The 24,727-nt window shown below is 33.3% G+C and overlaps 2 protein-coding genes and 1 pseudogene across 4 annotated transcripts; 1 reads left to right on the top strand and 2 right to left on the bottom strand.

Moving 5' to 3' along the window:
- Nucleotides 1–580: 580 nt before the first annotated feature.
- Nucleotides 581–5,806, top strand: LOC146909816 (sugar transport protein 7-like). Of its 2 annotated transcripts, XM_085726171.1 has the most exons (6): nt 581–764; nt 853–1,160; nt 1,911–2,030; nt 3,294–3,613; nt 4,031–4,657; nt 4,937–5,806. In XM_085726171.1, exons 4-6 carry the CDS (start codon nt 3,308–3,310, stop codon nt 5,357–5,359), a joined length of 1,356 nt encoding a protein of 451 aa, XP_085582297.1. In that variant the 5' UTR covers nt 581–764; nt 853–1,160; nt 1,911–2,030; nt 3,294–3,307; the 3' UTR covers nt 5,360–5,806. The 2 variants fall into 2 exon arrangements, with proteins under 2 accessions (XP_085582297.1, XP_085582296.1); XM_085726170.1 differs by lacking the exons at nt 581–764; nt 853–1,160 and having other exon boundaries at nt 1,824–2,030.
- A 1,268-nt stretch (nt 5,807–7,074) lies between these two features.
- Nucleotides 7,075–10,854, bottom strand: LOC146909815 (Leucine-rich repeat protein kinase family protein). The gene is made up of 3 exons (XM_085726168.1): nt 10,626–10,854; nt 7,899–10,441; nt 7,075–7,805 (listed from the first exon to the last, which is right to left on the bottom strand). Exons 2-3 carry the CDS (start codon nt 10,237–10,239, stop codon nt 7,486–7,488), a joined length of 2,661 nt encoding a protein of 886 aa, XP_085582294.1. The 5' UTR covers nt 10,240–10,441; nt 10,626–10,854; the 3' UTR covers nt 7,075–7,485.
- Nucleotides 10,855–20,176: 9,322 nt separating this feature from the next.
- Nucleotides 20,177–23,153, bottom strand: LOC146909814 (uncharacterized; annotated as a pseudogene). Its single transcript, XR_015018865.1, has 8 exons — nt 22,774–23,153; nt 22,557–22,698; nt 22,321–22,393; nt 22,027–22,159; nt 21,799–21,902; nt 21,001–21,057; nt 20,683–20,816; nt 20,177–20,478 (listed from the first exon to the last, which is right to left on the bottom strand). The product of XR_015018865.1 is annotated as an uncharacterized LOC146909814 (transcript).
- Between the last annotated feature and the right edge of the window lie 1,574 nt (nt 23,154–24,727).

Genomic DNA, 24,727 nt, shown 5'->3' with positions numbered 1-24,727 from the left:
CACTGTGTTTTATTGCTTGAAACTTTTGATGTATCATGACTACTTCTCTTAGCACGTCTTGTGCTTTGAAAGTGATTGTATTTTTGGATTCTTTAAAAAAATTGTTATTTATTGACTATCTTTTACTTACTATTAACATTTTTTACTACTTTTTACTTACTATTAACATTGTTTTGGGTAAAATGAATAAGAGCCTAATGAAAGCATATGGGTTGAAACGTCTTACAGTCTTACAGATTGATGTTACTATAATATATTTCAAATGTTTGGTCTAGTGGTAAAACGACAGGCATTAAATCCGAAAATCACGTATTCGAACTCTACTCGAGTCTTTAAAGAGATTTAAGTGTAAATACATTTATAAAAACTCTTTAAATCTGAAAATATTTTCCACCTTAAACCGAAACATCATCTATTCACCTTAAATTTATTCTATAAAAAAAATAATAACATTCTTTTCACTACAATATGATTAGATATATATGTAAAATTACTTTACCAATAATACATAAAAAAATTGATCATCATACAAACAAGTAAGTCTTCCATACATTTTTGTTTTATCTTAAGGAAGTCTTCCATTCATGGGAAGCCAACCAAACACAGAATGATATTAGCCAAACAATTAATCCACATACAAAATTAGGAAAGCGTGTATCACCATCTAACTCAAAGTCAGTTTCATATTTATTATGGATGAATATTCACTACAGTTAAGAGAATAATCCAGTCAAAAATATCTTGCCGTTGAATGCATCTAAGGGGTATAAATCTTATCTCTTTCTACAGCCCCTCTTCATTTTAACCTTTAACTACAACTATTTACTGAACCAGTTCATTTACCTTTCTCAGTTGTACCAAAACGACATTCTCACCCTCCGTTTCCGTTGCGGCGGCGACATTCTCCGGCGCCAAACGACGACGACTGTTTCGTGCTCGATATGGTTGTAGACGGAGAGCACTTCCTTGAAATTGGCGTCGGAGTCGGCGTCATTTCGGTGGTAGTTATGAATGATGATGCAAGAGAAAAAGCTTTTGGGAGAGAGAGAGAGAGAAGATCTGGACCCTGAGATGCATCCAACGGTCGAGATCTTTCTGACTATGTGATTACGTCATTCTCTTGACTACAGAGAGAATCTGCATCCATTTATTGAATTCTGGTATGATTTTTCGTCTATTTCTTTATTCTGGTAAGATTTTGCGTTCACACTGTCACCAAACATCACCATTGTACTCTATGAAAACGGCAAGAAAATTGTGGTTTAGCAAATGTACATGTTCCTAGTTAAATTTTTTGAGATATAATATAACTAGGATAAAATATAAATTAAACTGTGTATCACAATTTCACAAGATATACATTTTGCAAAATCATTTTTATACATTTAAACGCCGATAAGGACACCAGACACGAAACAAACATTGACATGCCGACGTAGACATTGACATGCCAACACAACACTACTCATAATTTGAGAAAATAACATAATTCATTTATGTTTCGGTTTCGTGTCATGTTTTGTCCGACACTGGGGCAAGTCTAATTCCAAGGAGTGTCCGTCCATGCTTCATTGTTTTTATATGGTTCATTGTTTGACTTCATAGAAAACCATTCTTGAGTAATACTAAGATAAGCTATAAATTTAATCCTATTGACGCCACAAGGGAAGATAAAGACAAACATTAAATACAAAGTTGCGTAATCAAAATTTCAAGTTTAACATTTTGCAAAATCATATTTACATCTTTCATGGTTTGACTTAATATAAATTAATATTGTTATGAGAAGTATATATAGGAATGATATTTTCATTCTTGAAGATAGAAACAAAAAACACACCATTTTTTTTCCTTTGAATCTCTCTGAGAAAGGAGAATCCATAAAATGGCTGGTGGGTCTTTAACAACAGGTGTGGTAGACCAGGAAAGGGCAGAGCTTTATAAAGGGAAAGTTACTTGGTATGTTATCATTGCTTGCATTGTTGCAGCTACAGGGGGATCACTTTTTGGCTATGATGTTGGAATTTCAGGTTCTTCCTTAATTCATTATTTGAATCTTAAGTTTTTGTGTTTTTCTGTTTTCAATGTTTTTCAGGCTATTTCATTTCATTATATATTTTTCTTATAAATTTTGCATGAGTTGAATATTCCACAAGAGATTCTGGTTAATGAATTTTTAAACACAATTTGTTGATAAGGCTCCTTTTCCTGATTCTAGGACTATCATTCTTAATTATTTTCTCAAACAGTAAAATTTTAAACTATTCTGGCTTTGTCTTCTAAACATGTTAAAATCCTTGCTGCAATGGTAAACAACAAATTTTTTACCTCTTTCTTCAATTTTTTGGTGTAAACCGGCTATTATCAGCACACGACAACAGAGATTGGGCCAGATAGAATGAAGATAGACAACAAATCTTTCCCTCAAGAGTTTTAACCCCATTTCATTATCAATTTGCTACCGATGGAAATGCAATCACATCTCCCAAGTGAATCATCCATCATGATAGAATGTCTTATTGAATGTCATGTTTCTAATTGTCGTTAACCCCATTTCATTATCAATTTGCTACCGATGGAAATGCAATCACATCTCCCAAGTGAATCATCCATCATGATAGAATGTCTTATTGAATGTCATGTTTCTAATTGTCGTCTCCCCAAAGCTTAATTCACAATATTTTTAATCTCAATTCAGGACTCGAGGTCAAGAATTGGTCAATAACAAGGGACTCTATTGTCAATTGTTGGCGACATGGGATATGATTGTATTTCCATCACAAATTTGGGTTTTGCGGAAAGGGAAGAGCTTATTCCCCTTAGTCAACCATCCGTCATGATAGGCAGGGATTCCTTCAGATCATATATTAACCACTTCATTATCTATGTTGAACCATCACCTTAGCATTCTGAATCACAAATATTTAAGAAAACGTAGTATCACATTACTCTATCAGCAGGAAAAGGCATGTAAATATAGGAATGCTGCATCGTCCTATGCAACATTCATCCGAAATTCTTAGTAGTAAACAAGCTTGGCAACTCATATTGTGATGAACTGAGGAAGGAGAAAACTGTTTCCTCGTAGATTTAGTAATAGAAATATTAAAGATATATTTAGGTTATCTTAGAATATCTTTCTTGATTTGTTTCCTTATTTCAATAACTTTTAGTCTTAATGTAGTTGGTTGAGATGTTGATGAACCTTGCATCAATTTCATTATTTGTTAGTCTTTTTTTTTTTTTTTTTTTGTGTTCATATTTTTTTCTGATGCATGTTATATGATTAACAGGTGGGGTGACATCCATGGATGACTTCCTTGAAGAATTCTTCCCTGCTGTATACAGACAAAAACAGCATGCACATGAAAACAATTACTGCAAGTACGACAACCAGGGCCTTGCGGCATTTACCTCTTCTCTATACATTGCCGGTTTAGTTGCATCCCTGATTGCATCTCCCATTACAAGGAAGTATGGACGTCGGGCAAGTATCATCACTGGTGGTAGTAGCTTTCTGATTGGATCAGCTCTGAATGCTTCAGCTGTTAACCTCACAATGCTGATCTTCGGCCGTGTTATGCTCGGCATTGGCATTGGATTTGGAAATCAGGTAATAACATATTTCTCTAATCTATCTATGATAAATCCTTAAGAGTGTTGGCCTATTGTGTCAAGTATCACCTACCTATGATGAATTCATGATCAATACTTAGCAGATAGAAACATTTTTTTCCTTTACTGGTTTAGAACAATGGTAATTTTTTCTATGAAAGGAGGAAACTAATTTTGTTTCCTTCTTAAAACCCGTCTCTTGATTATCCAAACAAGTATCAAACAGTTTGAAGGGTGTTAAGTGTTAATTGTTAATAATAACAGCGTAAATGTTAATTTTAGTTCATAAAATTTACGGGAAAGGAAAGATAGTAATGTGATGGAAACAATTTATGTTTGAGTTAGAAGACAAATCGAGTTATACCTCAAAAGTTGACAAATTATTTGAGCTATTTCCCTCGTGCTTCTTTTGAAGGCAATTCCACTTTATTTGTCAGAGATGGCACCAACCCACCTGCGAGGAGGATTGAACATGATGTTTCAAGTGGCAACAACTTTTGGGATTTTCATAGCCAATATGATAAATTTTGGAACACAGAAGATTAAACCCTGGGGATGGAGGCTGTCCCTAGGCTTGGCTGCCGTACCGGCTCTTTTGATGACGATAGGAGGAATATTTCTTCCCGAGACTCCGAACAGCTTAATAGAACGAGGATTAGAAGAAAGGGGAAGGAAGCTCCTAGAGAAAATTAGAGGAACTAGCGATGTTGATGCAGAGTTTGAAGATATGGTTGATGCAAGCAAGTTGGCAAACTCAATAAAGCACCCGTTTCGTAACATACTCGAAAGAAGGTATAGGCCAGAGTTGGTGATGGCAATTGTCATGCCAACTTCACAAATCTTGACTGGCATTAATTCCATTCTCTTCTATGCTCCGGTGCTGTTTCAAAGCATGGGATTCGGTGGAGACGCTTCGCTCTACTCCTCGGCTTTGACTGGTGGCGTTCTTGCTTGCTCAACATTCATCTCCATTGCAACAGTTGATAAGCTGGGAAGGAGAGTTCTTCTTATCAGTGGTGGAATACAAATGATCATATGTCAGGTATGAAAAAATCTGTCTTAAACAAATTCTGATCATGTTTAAAAGATCCGTGCCATTAAGTTGGGAAATAATTCTAATCAACAGCTTAGAATACATACATTAAAATAATAGGAAAAAGGCAATAAGGTTTTCTTATAGTTATTTCATTATTCTTACTTACCCTCTATTTAGTTGTAATAAAAAACTATGTTCATACATGAATTAGTCTAATGCAGTAATGCTAGAATCTGAACAAAAATTGCAGGGTAACTTATTTTGTTTCATTTTTCACATGAGCAGGTTATAGTTGCAATTATTCTTGGGGTCAAGTTTGGGGATAACCAAGAACTGTCCAAAGGCTATTCAATATTGGTTGTAGTTGTGGTTTGCCTATTTGTTGTAGCATTTGGATGGTCGTGGGGCCCACTTGGTTGGACGGTTCCAAGTGAGATATTTCCATTAGAAATCCGTTCAGCAGGGCAGAGTATCACAGTATCTGTAAACCTTTTTTTCACTTTCGTAATTGCTCAGGCATTCCTTGCTCTTCTCTGCTCATTCAAGTTTGGAATCTTTCTCTTTTTCGCCGGCTGGATTACCCTCATGACCATATTTGTTGTTCTGTTCTTGCCTGAAACCAAAGGTATTCCCATTGAAGAGATGGCATTTATGTGGAGGAAGCATTGGTTCTGGAAATCTATATTGCCTGTAAACACATCACAGTAATGCAATTCCTACAATCACATTTAGATTGCAGTAATAAATTACATAAATAAAAAATACTACTGTGTTTGTACCCAAAAAAAGGCAAATGCTACAGTATCAATTTGCTTAAGCAGCATTCAGGCTCTGAAATTATGCATCCGAGACAGTGAACACCAGCGGCTTTAGACTTTAAATTGGCACCTCTCAATTTATTTGTGAAGAGAGCGTTGAAGACGAAAATGTAAAGTAGTCTGCATGTGTTAAAAATGAGAATAGTGAGTGTGTTGCAGAAAACATGTTGAGTTACAGAAATGGATGAGGCCACCCCAGAGTGACATTCTGTTGAATGTCATTCGTTGTTGTGGGTTTGTTCTTGGTTTTGTGGTGGTTATGTATTAGAAAAAGTTGAAACAAGGACCATAATTTAGATAAGGAAAAGATTATTATTATTATTATTATTTTTGATTATGTTGCTAAGTGTTAGAGACGTTAATTCAAAGATCAAAAGGATAAAATTATTTTTAATTATGATGCTAAGTATTTGATAAATTAATTCAAAGGTAAGTTATTTTTGTTCCGCCCTAATTTTGGTCGCTATTACAACTTTTGTACTATATGCATAGTACATGTACATATGCAGTTGTTTAAATTTTGGATTGTTGTTGGTCTTTAATGGGATGTAGAATAAACATTAATTTTTCTTTTAATGGTGCGATGTATCTGCATCTAATGTGATTTACATTGTTTCACTAGTACGTGTGACTGATAGTGCTCAATAAGAATTGTGATTTGTGAACAGTAAACACAGATCTCAAATTGAATTACTTTAACTATAAGATTTCTTGTTAGAAACTAAGGTGAATATAAATAAGCAAAAATAGAGTCGGTGTTACTTGAGAGCAATGTTTTAAAAACTGAACCTGGACATCGAATCAGTGAAATTTTTGGGTCATGGTTTAACCATCTAAACTGCTCAAACCTACACAAAATCGCGATCAAACTGTCAAAATAAATGCACCGTGGTAAAGACTGGTTCGGTTTTTAAAACACTTTTGAGGGGCTCTTTAGGGAAAATGACACTGGCCTGATCTCGTGGCCAAGGATATATGTAGGTTGAGTTTAGTTAAATTCACTAGTCTTGTATCAAAACTTTGTATTAATTAAGACCAAAGAAGGCAATCCAAATTATATTATTATATATTTGAAAACCAAAGAAATACCATTCTGTCATTTAACAACACCAGGAAAAAAAATATGATTGATGCTTGTTAGATACCCTTGGACTTTGTTTCTTTGATGAACTCCCCTTCATAATCCTAAAGCATCTCTAGCTAATGTGTCGATTTAGAGAAATGACCTCAAAATTTTATATCCATCTTCAGCAACAGAGTTTGTCATAATTGATTTCCACAAATTGTTGCATGTTCCTGATGTAAATCATGGTATCATTTCCTTAGAATTAGAATGGCTACATATTTTAAACTGTCCTCTATAAAGTAGTAAGTCAGACATAATTTTGTTTTTAATTGTTTGTTATTTAGACCAAGTATATACAACATAAACTATAATTTGTACTACTTAACCTTAAAAAAATAGAGGTAATATTCTTTCTTGTTTTAAGGCAACGAAAGTTTAGATGTATGTCTAAAATGTAACACGCATATATCCAGAAGAAGGTACATCATGCATGGACAGACACATCAGATGTATATACTATATCGTCTGCAATCACAACAAAAATAAACTAGAGCTTTCAATTTCAATGGGAACACAAATTGACATCTGAGTTAATGCATCTCCCAAATATATTAAAATACAACATGAAAACTGAGGAATAGATCATACTCAATAAGAACTGATAACCTGTACCAAGGTCTTTCTTTACATTGCATATATGTTCCCCCAATCTAATAATACAGTGTCCAACTCAAATAGATTTCATAACTAATCATTTGGACAAACTAGAATGGTGAAGATCTGTTGATTCCTATATAACCTTGATTTTACTTTGAAACACCATCTTCACCATGTAATATAATTCTTGATACAAGTCAACTATTTAAAGTCGTAACTTGTAATACATCAGTTCCTCACTATCCATGAAAGGTTCACATACTTGAAATCTTGATGGCTTGATTCTGTCGATTTTACTTGATCTCACGAAGCATTTCTACTACATTCTTCATTTTTGGTCGTTTGGCTGGTGTGCTATCGGTGCAAAGCAAGGCAACCTTTAGAGCAGCAAGCATTTCTTTCCTCCAACCAAAGGAAACTGTACTAAGCTTTGCATCAAGTATCTGCTCTGGAGTTTCCCCTCTTACAGGAGCACTATGAACCCACTTAACCAAATCTACGCCTTCACCAAAATCTTCTTCAACAGGAAGTCGAGTTGTAAGGATTTCCAACAGAACAACACCATAGCTGTAAACATTTCCTGGTGCTGTCACTTGCATGGTGTATGCATATTCTGTATTACATGAAAAAAAAGTATCATAAAGCATGCAAAACACAGTAATATGAAAAATTAAATGGAAGAACTGCATGTTGAAAAATAGTATACCTGGTGGTATGTAACCAAAGGAGCCGGCAACTGCGCTTATACTTCCGGTACCTCTGGTTGGATCGAGAAGTTTCGAAATCTCAATCTCTCCAACCAATGGCTTGAAGTTTGCATCCAAAAGAACATTGCCAGAAGAAATGTCAAGATGGATAATTGCGACATGATGAAGGAAAGCCAAGCCTTCTGCCACACCGATGGCAATGGATAGCCTAGCAGGCCAATCAGGCTTATATTCAGGTTGCCTTGTTGATTCATGAAGAAGCTGATACAATGTTCCATTGGGAAAATAATTATGCAACAGAAGAGCAACATCTTCATAAATGACATAGCCAATAGGTCGCACAAGATTTTCATGACAAACTTTGCTAAGCCTTTCGAGTTCTCTTATCATCTTGTTCTGGTGGTGGATTATTGTCTTGTCCACAGATTTTAGTCTCCTGACCGATAAGACCACACCAGAAGGCATGGTTGCCTTGTAAACTGAGCTGAAAGTTCCACTGCTGAGCTTATTCGAGTCTTTCAGCGTTGCGTTAACGACAGCATCAAGGTCTACCGCTTGTTGTAGATTATCAACAAAAACAGTCCCTGCAATTATAGTTGGTTTGTCATTGGTTGGATCATCAACAATACCGGCAGCCTCTTTGGCTGCTTTTTCTTGCCTCTCTCGGATCATAAACAACATGACAACTACAATTACCGAAATAAAAACTGTCAAACCGGAACCAATTACAGCCAGTACGATTCTGTAAGAAACCTTGTGATGGTCACTACTGTGATCATCATAAATGCCTCCACATGAAAAGTTCAAGGGCTCTCCACAAAGCCCTTTATTGCCTAAAAAACTTGAACTAGGACTCTTCTGGAACGGTACAAATGTTGGTACAGGGCCTCCAAATAGATTATTTGAGAAATTCACCTCTATCAAGCTTAACATTCCCTTAAGTTCAGTTGGGATATTACCTGATAGCCGATTGTTTGAAACATCGAGAGAAACAAGTTTGTCTAGTTTTCCCAATTCTGGTGGTAATGGTCCGTGAAGATGATTGAAGCTCAAATTTAAAGCTATCTGTAAGTTCCTGATGTGACTGATCTCAGGAGGAATAGCTCCAGTCAAATAGTTACTCCCCAACTGTAATTCAAGAAGTCTGGCACAATTTCCAATTTCATGAGGGATCTCTCCTCTTATGGAATTCAGATTCAATTGCAAGTACTGCAATCGAGAAATATTGCAGATTTCATTTGGTATCGTCCCATTCAATCTGTTGTTGCTAATATCAAGCTTGTTGAGACTTTTGCAACTGAGAATTGGTTTTGGAATATCACCAAATAGGCTATTTCCAGACAAAATTAATTCCTGTAGGTTCATAAGTTGTCCAAACTCTTGTGGAATCGTCCCAGAAAATCCATTTGAAGCTAAATTCAAGAGGGTGAGATTAGAACACTGAGCAAATTCCGAAACTAGTTCACCAGAAAGATTATTATTATCAGCTTCGAAGTATGTTAGGCTACTAAGATTTCCAATGGTTTTAGGAATATTACCTACTAGACGGTTGTTTCCAATTCTAATGCTTGAAAGGGCATGGCAGTTGCCAATTTCCCCAGGAAGATCACCACTAAAATTATTCTGAGTGAGAACCAGAACTTCTAGTTTTCCCGAAGTGAAAATGCTTGATGGTATTGAACCTTCAAGCTGGTTAGAATGCAGGTTAAGTATTTGAAGCTCGGGAATCAAGCCTAGATTATCAGGAATCCTACCATCTAAACGATTCTCATAAGCCGAAAAAACTCTCAAGTTGGTCAAATTCCCCACCCAAGAAGGTATAAAACCACTCAATTGATTACTAGAAAGTTGCAACTCCTGCAATTTCTTTAGGCCATGAAGTTCAATTGGTAACTCACCAACAAGCAAATTATTGGAAAGGTTTAATGATTTTAAGCTTCTGAGACCACCAAACTGTGATGGAATTGAACCTTCAAACTTATTAGAAGAGAAATCTAGAACTTCCAGCTCAGACAAACTCCCAAAATCAGGAGGAATCAATCCACCAAAGTTATTATTTGAAAGGTCAAGTAACTTCAAACTTTTGAGTTCAGACATTAAAGTCACATTACCTCTAAGATTCTTGTGAGCAAGATTAAGCTTCTCAACCATTGAATGATTTCCACAACTTACCCCTTGCCAAGTGCAGTAATCTGAAATGTTTGCATCATTCCATTCAGGAACTCTAAGCTCTTGATTTATGGCATGTATTATAGCTTGGTCCTGTAACTCAGCACCTACAAACTCAACATTTGAAAGATACCAACCTAACACAATAAGCAACAAACACAGAATTTCCATATCACTATACAATGTTCCTCTCCCAAAACTCTACTAAACTATGTAGCAAAACACCAACAAACTTGTTTCTTGTACTTTTCACTCAAAAAATCAAACTTTACTGCACCCCTTTTCTCTATTTTAAAAATGTGAGGATTTGAAACAATTTTGCTGCTTCCATCATCACTAGCTTCAAAGGGAAAATCTTTAGAATCTTTCAGCCCTGAAAGGCAACAACCCAATATCAAAATCAACATTTTGAAGAATACCCATTTGAGATTTTATCTAAAATAATAATAATAAAAATATCATTTTTATACTCAAAAGTTTACATTTTCAGAAAAAGCAAAAACAAAAAGTATAAAAGAAAAAACAAAAGGGGTGTGTTAGAAGAGTGAGTTACATACTCTGTAAGAGAAGAGGAGATAGAACTCCAGAAGAAGCAACGGAGAAAGTGATTATGCTAATGTAAACGTGTTCCTTCTTCAGTGATGAAATGAGAGAGGAGTACAATGATTTTGAGTAGGTTCACGGATCAGGTGTTTTCTTGTGTTGTGTCACAGAGAGAGAGAGAGAGATTGATATGTTGGGAAGGGAAGGAAAGGAAATAGTGGGGAGGCAGTCTCATCCCTTCACGAGAGAGAAATGGGCAGTGAATGAAAGCTGCATAAAACTCCTGTCTTTCTGACTCATGTGGGGTATACTCCAACACACAAGTGTTTGTATTTTTATTTGTATTTGTATTTGTGTTTTGGAGCATAATAATGTTCTATTGGGCGCCATCAATTTTCACTATTTAAAAAAGAAAAATTAACTGCTTAATTTCAAAAGTTGGATCATTATTACTTTGTGGGGGTGTTCATGGGTGTGGGTTGACCCACCGATCCGACGATTTTAAAGTTGAACCCAATCGAATCCGCATAAGTTTGGTTCGGACATTGGGTATGGGTTTTTGAACTTGTGAATATTTTGACTTTTGAAACATGTTTTTCGTGAAACCAATTAAGCGGCACATTTTTGTCAACCACGTTTTTCTTTTGATGTCCTGATCAATTTTGAGATTACTTTTTTATTGTTTCTTTCGCCATGTTGGCCGATAGAAACTCTTGTCACTCCTAAGGACTTTAAGTTTTTTGCTAATGATGGTGGGGCTTAGACCATGTTTTCTCATGAAAAAAAAAGTTTTTACTACCGCATCATATAATACAACCATGTAAAATGCTTGATTGAATATATTTTTCATCTCACTATAATGAGTGAATTTGAGTTTAGTCTCTCCAAAATTTGTCATGTATTTTAATATCTATAATTATTGTTGAGTCACATGTGAAATGAGATATGTCACGAAAACATGTTTTAAGTTATATATATCACGTTATAAGTTGGTTTTGTATAAATTGAATTAGTTTAACTCAAAGTTTAATATAATATCAGAGCTTATTCAAGATTTAAGGTTTGTTCAACCATCGGGATACTCAAATCATGCACCTGATATTGGTACTTGGTACTGGGTTTGGTGACATGATCTCTCCAATTGATACTCAAATAATGGAGCAAACCCAAACTCAGCATAATGTGGTGTTATTGTCACTCTCCAAAAAAATTAGAGGGGCGAAATTAAAGAATTGCAATTGTTTCATTGGATGAAAATTGAAGTTCATTCATGTCAAAGATTTAGATTTGTAATTTTATATTTTGAATGGATGTATGTCATGGAAAAAATTTAAATGAATCACAACAACAATTTACTTATTTTAAATAAACATGCGTGGTTGAATAATAAAAAAGAGTTGGTGTTTTAATATTGTATGAAGAAAATGCAAAAACATGATGAAATATTTCTCTGTTTTTCATTTTTGTGAAGGTGTCTCATCTCAGTATGCAACATTTATATGGTGTCAGTATTTAAAGTAAATCAGCAAAATGGATAGGAGGAGTGATAGTGGATGTCAGTACCTAGTAAATGTTTTGTTGGTCATGAAAGTGGGGAATGACAAAGGCCCTCATAGATGGGGAATCAATTTGTATTGCTCACTTCTGAAAATTATCATTGATTTGGGAAGGCAATAAAGTTGTCTTGCAAAAAGCTCACTCACCTAATCCTAGGATTCCCTCAATAAATATATGATTTAGTTTTTATAATACTAGTAATACATAACTCATTTGCGTTGATTTGGTGATCTTGGTCTGAAACTTTAAGGTGTATTCAATTCAAGATACCTGATTTTATTTCCCTCGATGTTAATTTTAGTGGCTTACTCAATACTGGTTAATGGATCATTTGGTAAGATATAGAGTTTAACAAAAAAAGTAATTTATTTACTACTATATAGTAATATGCTAATTGGTTATGAGACTTGCCTTTATCATTATATAAGTTTCAATTTACTACACAAAAACAAATTTATGCACAAGACAAGAGTTCTAGATTTCTGGGAGATGTCTTTTTTAAACTCTCCTCACCCAATAAAAAACCGTCACATTGACCCACATGTTCATATAAATTTTTGTACTAAACTGCAAAATCATACTTATACTTCTTTAAACTGACCAGTTTTTCTATTATTCATGAATCTAGTTTCTCCAATTAGAAAAGTGAAATATTAACAAAAATGAATAAAAAGGATTTTAAATGGGAGAAAGATAATTTGTAAACTTCTCTATTGAAATGTATCAGTTTGCGTACACCATACACCTTTTTTCTTTGACTCAGCGTACACCATATACCTTGAATGGAAATATGTTGATTCCATCACCAAGTTACAATGTCAATTGTAAGGTACTTTGATGTATTTTGATATCATAACTTAATTCATATGTGAAACTTTCTTCATCCAAAATGTTCAAAAAAAGAATTTCAATTACAAGGTACTTAAATGAATTTGATACCTACACTTCACCTTAACTTTTATTTGTTGAGAGATCAAGTACATGATTGAGTTTTGTCCGAGAAAAAAAAAAGAGTACATGATTGAGCTATCAAACTCTTCTCACCCTTCCCTTCATGCTAAGGGCATAAGTACTTCATTTTTATACTTTTATAAAATGCTACTATATTGGACTAATGCAATATTGCCTTTGGGAATGCCAAATCTCTTGAATAGGGTGAATAAAAGGCTATGCAAAAGCAATGCGAACGAATCATCTAAGTTATATTGTACTACCTTCTTTGTGTGTAATTTTTAAATAACTTTTTTCACCAACTATATTTGGATCAGGAAGACGAGGTTAAACTTTCACAACATAGAAGGTTTGAGTTTCAAGTAAGAGATACATATATTTAGTATTTGACATGTTCGAATAGAATTATCTCTTGTAAAGTGAATCTATGAAAAGTAAAAATAAAAATAAAAGAAGATTTTTCATCACATATTTTATAATAATTTATGGTACAATTACAAATTTGACTATTAATAATATGAATTAGCTTTTTTGTAAAATAAAATAACCAGTGTCAAAAAGCATATTTTGTCCTTTAATTGTTTTCTCTATACCATCATTGCCACCATTAATTATTGCACAAGTTACCGCTAGATACCTTTTGTTGGTTTATTGTATTATAGACATAGATATGCGGTGTAAAAAGTTTTGTATAAAGTCAATATCAATTAACATGGTTGTGGACCATTTGTGTGCAAAGATAGTGGAAAGGGTGAAATGCTATGTTTTCATTTGCAAAGCATGATGATTGATAGTGAGTGGCGACGAAGAGATAAATATCACATTGAGGATATAGTAGGATAAATATCGCATATATTCATCTAAATAAAAAAAAAAAAAAGGCATAAACCTCAGTTACACTGTTTAATAGTTTTATGTATCTATTTATTATTGCGAATTTTGATAATCTACCTCGTATCATTTTGGTTATTTATTTCTCAAAAGCAAAACAAAATATCAAAATCAGAAAAAAGGTGCAAAATCGATTTATTTCATATGGTGAGTGGGGTCTAGGGAATGGGCAAAGAAGAGAGGCATCTTGTGAGCAGGTAGGTCCAAATCTTGTCTGCATAACATTAGGCTGGCCACCACTATATTTATATATACATTATCATCGTTAAGAAAATTTAAGACTTATGTTGCAAAATTCACTCACATTCTTCATTGACAAAGTTTTCCCCATACATTAACTCTGGTCAAGAAAATGCAAGGACATCATTATCTTTGTAAATACTCGTAAACAATTTACTATCATGACACTTTTACAAATGTGTAAAAACAAAAATTACTTGTGCGAATCCTGTAGATATCAATCCAATTGAACAATTGCAATGTGGGGATATCAAATATTCTACATGTTGATGTTCAAGTTTTATTGACCGGTGTAAAGTTATTTAGGAAAACAGGTTATATAAGTGTTACTCCGACTCTTTTTATGTGGCATGGTTGGCCGTGTAGGGATATCAAATATCCTACATGTTGATATTCTAGCTTTATTGACCGGTGTAAAGTTATGTCGAGAGACAAGTTATATAAAATTTATGTGTTACTTTGACTTTCTTCATGTGGTACAATTAGTTTGACTTGCTAAATATTGATCTCTTTCTATTCATCATATCCTTTGGGAGATGAATTCTTGTGTTGATAAGCTTATTAAGTTGGGAGTTAATAATTCAGATCATCTTATTGTGTTTAATGTATTCGGCATTGTCGTGTTTATCATTTGCTTTATTAGATGATGCTTTAGGGGTGTTTTTTATAATGACTTAATTTTTTTCTCTATTTGTTTTCTTTTTTCATGTAACAAAAATAAAAAAATAATACAGATTATAAAACAATTTGGCTATATGGAAACAAATTATTAACATAAGATTATTATGTATGGGTTATGATAGAAGACATCTTTTATGAAGGTGTCTTTTATCAAGTTACTCTATGAGCATTTGCGAAAAGACACCAACTTACTTTTAGGAATGTGTCTTTTATCAAAGTTATAACTAAAAAGTGAAAATCACACCTTAAGGTGTGACTTGATAAAAGACACCACCAAATGGTGGCTTGTAACATAACCCATTATGCATATACTACCAAAGAAAACTTAAGTGTTAGATTGTGTAGTGTGGTTTTTTACTAGAAAAACGTTTAAGTGTTATACATTTATTTGATTGGAGTTCATGAATAATCATGACATTAGTATGTGGAGTTGGTAGTGATTGTTTAAAAGGATTTCTTTTAAGAAGATATGCATAAAACATAATTAAATTATGGAAAGCAAATTAATGACATGATTATCAATAAAACGGGCGCCATTTGTAATAACAATAATGCTAAATATCCCGAAACCGCGTATCACGACTGCATCACGAAATTACATTGCACCGGTTTTTATTCTTTAATTAATTTCATTTCTCTCTTTAAATGATGAGTTTGGTCTCCAATGTTATTTCTCACCTTAATTCCATGAGACCACCACCACTTCAACTTAGTATATTCATGGCAGCTGGTATTGCATGCAAAAGTGACGGTGGCGGTGGATTTTTCTTTTTTGAGGCACACGTGGTCCTTTTTCTCTCTATCTATTCAATTGTAGTATAGCAAAGAAAGAAAGAAATATAACTAATCCAAAAGCTTAGAAGAAAATGGATTGAAATATGATAAAATGCTGTATCGTGAAATTTTCGGGAGCAAACCTCTCGCGACATATAGCAACGCCCTTGTAATAATTAGACTCTTAATACAAATCCCAAACAATATGAATACCCTACATGTCAGGCACCGCCATTGACATCAAGCCATGAAAATGTTATGATCTATATAAAGTACAACTTAAAATTGTAATGTAAATCCGACCATACCCCAAAATCCATATCCTTTTACACTTTTCCAAAGACAAGACTCCACCTTCTACCAATTGCATGTGCATGGATGATGGGTGTGAGAGAAAGTGATTTGAGTGATTGTCACCCATATGACCCCAAACATATAAAAGCAATGAAAAAAGCATATAAGATTTCACTGTGGAATCTCTACTGATTGAGATTGGGCACTCTCTTTAGTAGACATGCATCATGAGCCTTGTATCATTTCTTGTCTCACCTCTTTGATGCATCAAACCACTTTCTCTGTCTCTCTTATTTGGAATTTTCTTAGGTTGCCCCCACCAGTCATTAGTAGTTTTAGTTAATTTTATTTTATCATTCTACTAATGTATGACTTTTTGCCACCTTTGATAATTAATACAATATGAGTCTTGTTAACTTTAACCACTGTCCCGTCCCCGGACACTAGTTAAGGAACTAAAAGTAGAAAGAAAAGTTAAGTTTTGCATTTAAAAAACACTTTTTTAACTTTTAAAAAGTAGAATACATACTTTTCAATACAATATTTTCTTTTATAATTCCTTAACCAGTGCCCCCGGGACACTGGTCAACATTTCCCACAAAATATTTACGACAATTGAAAATCACAAGCAAATAAGAATAGGGTCTTGCTAACAAGTGCCCTAAGGGCATTGTTTAAGGAACTCACAAAAGGAAATTATGTCTTGAAAATACAAGTCAAACACTTGTTAAAGTTATAATCGTACGATTTCCAATGCAAAAGTTGTTACTTTTAGATGCTTAAACAATGCCCTTAGGGCACTTGTTAGCATTTTCCATAAGAATATAATGATATTTGTACAACCATTTTAAAAATTATTTTATAATAATATTTTTTCTTACATTTTATAATAACATTTGGAACATTTTTTCTTTTTTCTTTTTTTAGGAAAAACTAATATATAAAAAGAGTAAGAGAGAATAAGAATACAATAAGAATATAAAAGAAAACAATTATCTGAAAATAATTGTACAAAAATATCATTTTCACCAACAAATAAGTAGACTATCTTTAACAAAAAAATCACAAGTAGGGTTGGCGGGTCAATATTGTAAAAGAAGTTCAATGAAAACAAGATCCTTGTAAAAATAAACTACGTGTGCAGAATAATCTTTTTTTTTTTTTTTACATTATGCGCAGAATAATCATAATAGAATAAGGGTCTTGTTAACCAGTGCCCCGGGGGCACTGGTTAAGGAAGCCAAAAGAGAAAATTTTAAATAAAAAAAACATACTTTTTCAGCTTTTAATGCACTGATTACACATCTCTCAATGCAAATCCTACTATATTTGACCCTTAACCAGTGCCCCGGGGGCACTGGTTAACATTTTCCATAGAATAATCATAGTCAAGATTGTTCTTTGGAGGTGCAAACAACTCTATGAATCCGGACCTCTAAATTTTTGGGACTCAATATTTTTTTAATATATAATGTATGTAAAAAAGGAAGGTATATTAATAACGTGGTCACAATATCAACTCATTGGATGTGGCCTAGTGGTAGAGCATTAATTAATTTTTAATAAATTTTTTAATAAAATCACTAAAAAAAAAACTTCTTATTTGCAGTTAAGGATAGATGAATTATCAAAGGATATTGTTCCACTTTGCAAATTGACACCCTCTATTTGGATGTAAGGCTGCTCATGAGAGACTCTTCCATCCAACAAATTTATTGTTTGGATGTAAGGCTGCTCATGAGAGACTCTTTCATCCAACAAATTTAGTTCTACCCCTCCTCTTTAGAATGTGAACTGTGGCATAACATATAAGGTTTTGATGTGTTAATTGAAATTTAAAGGTTAAACATGTTTTCTTTGACTGCAGTTATAGTCTAGGTACGTTTTATGACTATAAATAGTCTTGCATCATTCAACATTTTCATTCATTTTTTAGCACTTCTAAAAATATAATTTTGGGTGTGGGTTATGATGTCATGATCTTTGTTGACCATTCATAGTATCCCCCATACTACTTTGTAGTTTATGTGGGGATACTCTTGAAGTTTATGTGGGGATACTATATTCCGAACAAAGAGTATTTTGAGAAAAAATAGAGTGTACGAGAAACACATAGGGCTATAAAAATTTGAAAAAAGCTAAGGCCCAAAAGATCAAAATTCAGCATATTACAAATGGGTCAGGAGGGTGGAGTGAAATTCTTTTCCCACACCCCATAGTTCTCACCCACTCCAAATTTATTTATTTTTGCAATCATCCTTTCAGATTTTAAAATCTCGACGACAAAAATATAAATTTTACACATATGGATTTTAGAATTTGAATGCTCTCTCTCTCTATACATGGTTTGAACCCTTCTAATGAAATTCACATTTTCAAATTTTTTAACACAATGGATTTCAAAATCCGAATATATAATATGCACTTTTACGCATGAACTTTTTATCAATTCATATATGTAACATGCAAACTTAGATACATCCTTAGTCCATATAATATGGCAATCACAAGAGAAAGTATACAAGTAAACTTAATAGACTATTTCTTTTCCAACCTATGCTCTTCTCGCGCGCCCTATGTTTTTTTCTTTTGGAAACACCCTTGGCTCGGATTATATAATCCGAACGCCTGTTTCAGATTATATAATCTAAAACCTCCGTATATATAATTTTGCCCAGAACTTGACAGAAGTTCAACATTTTTTTTTCACCAAACACTCTACAAACCTCCAAGAACACCCCATTTTTAGCGAAAACGTGATTTGGAGTAGCAATGTCTCATAGGCCCCCAAATAATTCAATAGATAACTTTCGGAGGACATTTTTTCTTAATCTTAAAACATTCGAAAAATAACGTCGGGGGGACATTTTTTTAGTACAAAGAGATATTGAGAGGGCTTAAAAAGAAATCCTCAAATTTTTTTAACCGTCTACATATAAATATTCACTTGGGATTTCAATATAAACAACATAAATCACAAGTTTGGTAGTCCAAAATATAAACAAAATTCAATTAAATGTATTCTATTCAACGATATCATTCTTGAGATACCCTTCAAAATGTTAAAAAAAAAAAATTATACCCTTCAATAAATTTAGATTCTATTTTTCAATGACTCTTTCTAGTCTCACCCCATCTAATTCTAGTTACACCCAAATTATTTAAAATTTTACAATAATACCAAAATTGCCCTCTTCATGTAAATTTCTAAAAACCCTTCTTTCATTATCATTCTGAACCCTCACCCCCTTTCATCCACAAATCATCATAGATGTGCAACCAAGATCAAAGAGTGAATCAACATCTTTTTCATTGATGTGTACTCTATTCATAAAGGTTAATGAATTTCATGAATTTAATTTTCTAAGAGTTTATATTTGTTTATTGTTTGTTTTGGTATGAGATATGCCTCTGTTAACCGTAATTTGATTTACGTATGTATATAAGAGGTTAGTGTAAACTCAGTTTACGTAGTTAATGTAAATTCAGTTTACGTATGTATATATGAGGTTAGTGTAAACTCAGTTTACGTAGTTAATGTAAATTCAGTTTACGTATGTACATACAAGGTTTGCGTAAAATGAGTTTACGTATGTATATGAGAGATTAGTGTAAATTTAGTTTACGTATGTATATAAGAGGTTAGTGTAAACTCAGTTTACGTAGTTAATGTAAACTCAGTTTACGTATGTATATAAGAGGTTAGTGTAAACTCAATTTACGTAAGTACAATTAGGTTATTGTAAATTCAGTTTACATGTATAAAGTGTTAGTGTAAATTTAGTTAACGCATGTATATAAGAGGTTAATATTAAAGGGTATGTTAGTCATTCTGGGGTGTAACTTGAGTTTTTTGTGGTGTGAGTAGTATCTGTCTTTTTCTTTTTTTGACAATTAGTATCTGTCTTTTTCAATAGGGACATTGTGGAGAAAACAATTGTTTTTTAGATTACCGATAAATCTGAAAGAGAATACCTTCCCAATAAGCGTAAATTTTACTCCCTCCGATTCTATATATAAACAACACTAGACTGTTTAGATTCATTGAATAATTGATATATCAAGACTATATTATAGGTCAGATACATCAATTATTTAATGAATCTAAAAAAGTAAATTATTTCTAATAAATAGGACCGAAGGAAGCATCTCCAAATTGAAGAACTCCAAAATCAGATGGCAAAGCAATATAGTATATAATAGAAGGTTGGTAACCTATCCAGTTCACCACATATAATTGCTCTCATGGTCTGCCTCACCAATAGCAGATGCAAAATAGTACATTGGAGCATGAGGTAATTTTCAAGCCACCAAAATGTTTACCTCTAATGAACACCTAATTTTAATAATCCAATTCTTTGAAAATGGAAAACTTCTAAAAGTAAGTATTAAGGAGCAAAAACATAATCAACTAGAAGAAGCAACATGTGAAACAAAACTCCATATATAAGTTCAAACATCAAACTGCATCTCGTTGTCCTGCAAAGGCAATATAGAGTCGAATTGCGTAAGCTACAAATGAAAAAAAGAGAGTAAAAGATATAAACCAAACATGCATATACATAGGAATATAATTGACCAAAAAATTCCCAGAAATATAAATATACTTTAATGGAGTAAATAGTAAGGATTGTTTACGATAACTCAAGTTTTAAAAATGGAAAGCTAACGATTAAAACTTACAATCATCGTCGGAAAACGATGTTGGTTCTTCAAAAGAAACTTGATCCCAATTGAACCTGAACTGATTTTTCAATTTTTGTTATGAGTTTATTACGTTCCTCAATTAGTGACTTCTGAACGAACAACGATATTATCTGCAATTGAAACCATATAATATGTTTTATTCACAAAAAAACAAAACATAAAGGAAGCTTAAATATTCAAAGAACCTCCTCTTTGACGCCATCTTCCATTAACATGTTGAATTTAGATATATAATCTCCGTATTTTAAAGAAAATTGCGATACAAGCAGCTTCAATTCTGGAACTTGACTATACCTTGATCCAATATAACATAAACTAGCTATAGATTCTTTCACTTCTGAGAGAACTTTCCTGAAAAACATTGAGACCAAAAAAGTGTAAAGATAATTGAACATAATCGTGACTTATCAAGGTAAAGATATTTAAATAAAAATTCACTTTCCCCAAAATGAATTTTTCTACCCACAACTACCTAAACCACTGATCCCCGCTAGGTTGAATATTTCTTGGAGCATCGCGTGCACACCTAGCACCAGTAAACTACTCCATTTTTTCCACACAACATTACTCTGGTCCTAACTAGAAGGATAAAGTTTCTTCTTTTAACTCTTTTCCTCGTATTCCTTGTCATTGTCTCCTTATCTATTCACGAGAAGTCTCTACATAAACCTCTCAATATTGTCCCTGTGCAAACTGGATGGATCTAAGAGAGCAATTCTTAACCCTAGGCGACAGCCACATAACTACTATTCGTGCAGAGTACTAAAATGCCAAACATGCCCTAGTTCTGCAGAGGAAGTACATTCAAACTTTTCGAGTGCCCCTACCTCCTCACAGGAAGCCTATTGGCTGCGAATAGATGTTATGAGTGAAAAAATGTGCTGATGGTGTGGACATGACACAACCTACCTAGTTTGAATCCAAGTGTTTAATCTTTGGTTTGTAAACTGCACCAAGTGTTTCTAATAACACAAATGTACTTGGTTATCCCCTTCCTAATATAAATTCAATTACGATATATACTGTCACATGTTATCAAACAAATTCAATGAAATGATAAGCTATACAACCCTATTTACGTTTAAAATATACCTTCGTGATTCAATGTAAGGAAGATGATGAGCAACTTGTTGGCAAAAGTAAATAATATACCAAAGAATCACACACAATTTTTTTTTATTAATAAAATGCTCTGCCTGCATAAACAACCATGTCAACAACGTTCCGAAATAAGAAATCTCCAAAGACTTCCATTCTATATCCTAAGCCATTGGTTTAAAATTGTTGAATAGAAAAAGATGCAAGAGTGGATGAGTATACCAGATCATAAGCAAAACGTGTGTCCCGCATCACGAGTACTTTAAAAATATGCTTTGATATATCATCGATATCATTCTCCGTAAAATTAAGTAGTGACTGGGCATCTTCAATTGCCTTTTCCAGCAGAGTCTTGCTGAAATGTAATATTTATAGAGATTTTTTTTTCCAAATATGAAGTAACAAATTCCATTGTATCGTTTGGAGAAAAACAATAGACGATGAGAAAGCACATATACATTGAAAATTAGAAAGAAAAAAATTACATTTAAAAGGTCAAATGTGTATAAAAATTACCAAGTGAATAAATTGAATTGCTTGTTGTTAGAACATGGGATCTTGTTAAAAAACCTCAACATCGTGTCGGTTTCTATCTACATCATAGGAAATGATCATGTCAAAGGAACGGTAATGACGAGATTTAAAAACATTGCGGAAAAAAAAAGTATCTATTATCCTAAAGAACATTTGGTGATGATTAAAATTTATTATAAAGACATTTGCAAAGGCACTTGAACATAAATTACTAATACTTGCACTTGACATTGAGTCTTCAGAGGCAGTGCCTATAACAGAAACTTGATCATAATCCAACCCGACACTATTGGCAATTTCCTTCATAAGTTTGTTTCGTTTCTCGAGTGGTAGCTTCGGAACTGACAACCACTTTACTAACTGCAATTGAAATTGTATAAGATGTATTTATTCACAAAACCAAAACATAAAGGAAGTTAAAAATATTCAAAGAACCTTCTCATGAACACCATAATCTGCCTTGAACTTGTTGACTTTAACTATATACTCTTCCCCATATTTTAGAGATAACTGGAAGTTCCTTGTTCAAAGCGACAGAACCTTGTTCAAAGCTGGAAGTTCCTTATACCACGATCCGGCATAACATAAGCTAGCTATTTCTTCCTTCACTTGTGGGGGAATATTCCTGAACAACATATAGATAGAAAATTCTGGATCCAGATCCTCTCCAGCTGACATCCCTGCAGCAGCCTCTCCATCTAATAAACCAACCATTAGATATATCCAATGGATGATATGGAAAGACAATAAAATGTTGAAAAAACAATCTGCAAATATCTCCAAATTCAATGCACATAGATATTGCTTGCATTAATTACATGCTCTGAAGCCCCGATACTCCAAAAATATTAAAGTATCGTATCCGACACGTATCCGATACCGATACGCCCCGATACGTCCCGATACGCGTATCGAAAAAGTATCGGGCAATTAATATTTATTTTTTTGAAAAACAATGACCGATACGTGTCGGATACGTCCCGATACGCGTATCGGAGAAGTATCGGGCAGTTAATATTTATTTTTTGAAGGAAAAAAAAAATGACCGATACGTGTTGGATACGACTAATTTGTACTCCGACACAGCTTACTTATACTCCGACACCTATACTTCTGTCTTACATATTTCCTTTAAAAAAAAAAAGAAAAAAAATAATAAGAAATAAAACTACAAGTCTCACAGCGCTATCAAAATCATATTGTCTCTCCTAACCTAAAAAAATAGGGTTTCTCGTCACCACATAACAATAGCTATTCTCTCTTCTAACCATTACCACTGATTGAATTGTACTCGGTTTCTCTTCTCTCTAATGTTATGTTTCTTCTGCTGTTTGTTTTCGATATAAATTAGTGTTAACTGTTAATTAGTCAACATTAGACAAAGATGTTCTTTTTTTATAGTACTTATGATGTTCTCTTTGGATGGTACTAATGATGTTTAGCTATTTTCTATCTAATTTGTGCGGAAAAAATATGTAATTGTCACTTGTTTTGATCATTTTCATTAATGTGAATGTTTATTTATTATCATTTTTAGTTATGTTTATACATTGTGCACTTATACTATTAATTTTAAATTTAATTTTTTTAATAACGTATCGAGGCCGTATCGTATCGGGAATTTTGAAAATTTTCCCGTATCGCCGTATCAGTATCGTATCGTATCGGTATCATGTTAGGTATCGGGGCTTCATAGATTACATGATACTCAAAATGAGCAATCAGCGCCTAATTACACGACCCTCTGTGAATGAAACAGTCTTCTGTTACAACTAAATTCTTCCTCTTTTACTCTATCATAGCATGTATATCAGATTTTCATGAAAACTGAAATTAAAAATAAGATAAAACTATCCCAATCAAATGTAATAATCTCAAAAAAAGAGTACAAAAGTTTCTGCAATGAACTCAAACAAAATGTTCTGCAATGAACTTAAATGCAAGCAATATTTATGTGCACAAATTGAATTCGAAGATATTTGCAGATTGTTTTTTCAACATTTTATTGCCTTTTCATATCATCCATTAAATGTATCTAATGGTTGGTTTATTAGATTGAGGATCCGCTCGCGAAAATTCTAGAGTAATGGTTTGCTTTTTGAACTTCAGTTACAACTACTGTGGAGTTATGATTATCATCCAGCCATTCACTTCAAAAAAAAAAAAAAATTACTGTTACCAAAACAAGTATAAAAAATCAATTGAACGTTACAGTAGGGATGCAAATACATTTATTTAAATGAAATTCACTTTCAAGACAATGAGTTTTTACACCATAAAGACTACTAGCAAGTGGAACCATATTTATGTTTAAAATATACCTTTGCTGTTCAATGTAAAAAATATGAATAGCAAGGTGATGGGAGAAGTGTTCAATAAGTTTAGAACC

Source organism: Medicago sativa, chromosome 7 (assembly GCF_051527215.1).
Source record: "Medicago sativa cultivar Bolivia chromosome 7, Bolivia_mono, whole genome shotgun sequence".
Taxonomy (NCBI): Eukaryota; Viridiplantae; Streptophyta; class Magnoliopsida; order Fabales; family Fabaceae; genus Medicago; species Medicago sativa.
Note: the sequence above shows the minus strand (reverse complement) of the source record. Positions and strands in the feature narration are given on the sequence as shown.

Coding starts and splice junctions, on each gene's coding strand:
- LOC146909816 (XM_085726170.1), top strand. CDS start 1,886: ATGGCTGGTGGGTCTTTAACAACAGGTGTGGTAGACCAGGAAAGGGCA. Junction 2,031..3,293: donor CTATGATGTTGGAATTTCAG/GTTCTTCCTTAA, acceptor TATGATTAACAG/GTGGGGTGACATCCATGGAT. Junction 4,658..4,936: donor TACAAATGATCATATGTCAG/GTATGAAAAAAT, acceptor TCACATGAGCAG/GTTATAGTTGCAATTATTCT.
- LOC146909815 (XM_085726168.1), bottom strand. CDS start 10,239: ATGGAAATTCTGTGTTTGTTGCTTATTGTGTTAGGTTGGTATCTTTCA. Junction 7,806..7,898: donor CTTTGGTTACATACCACCAG/GTATACTATTTT, acceptor CATGTAATACAG/AATATGCATACACCATGCAA.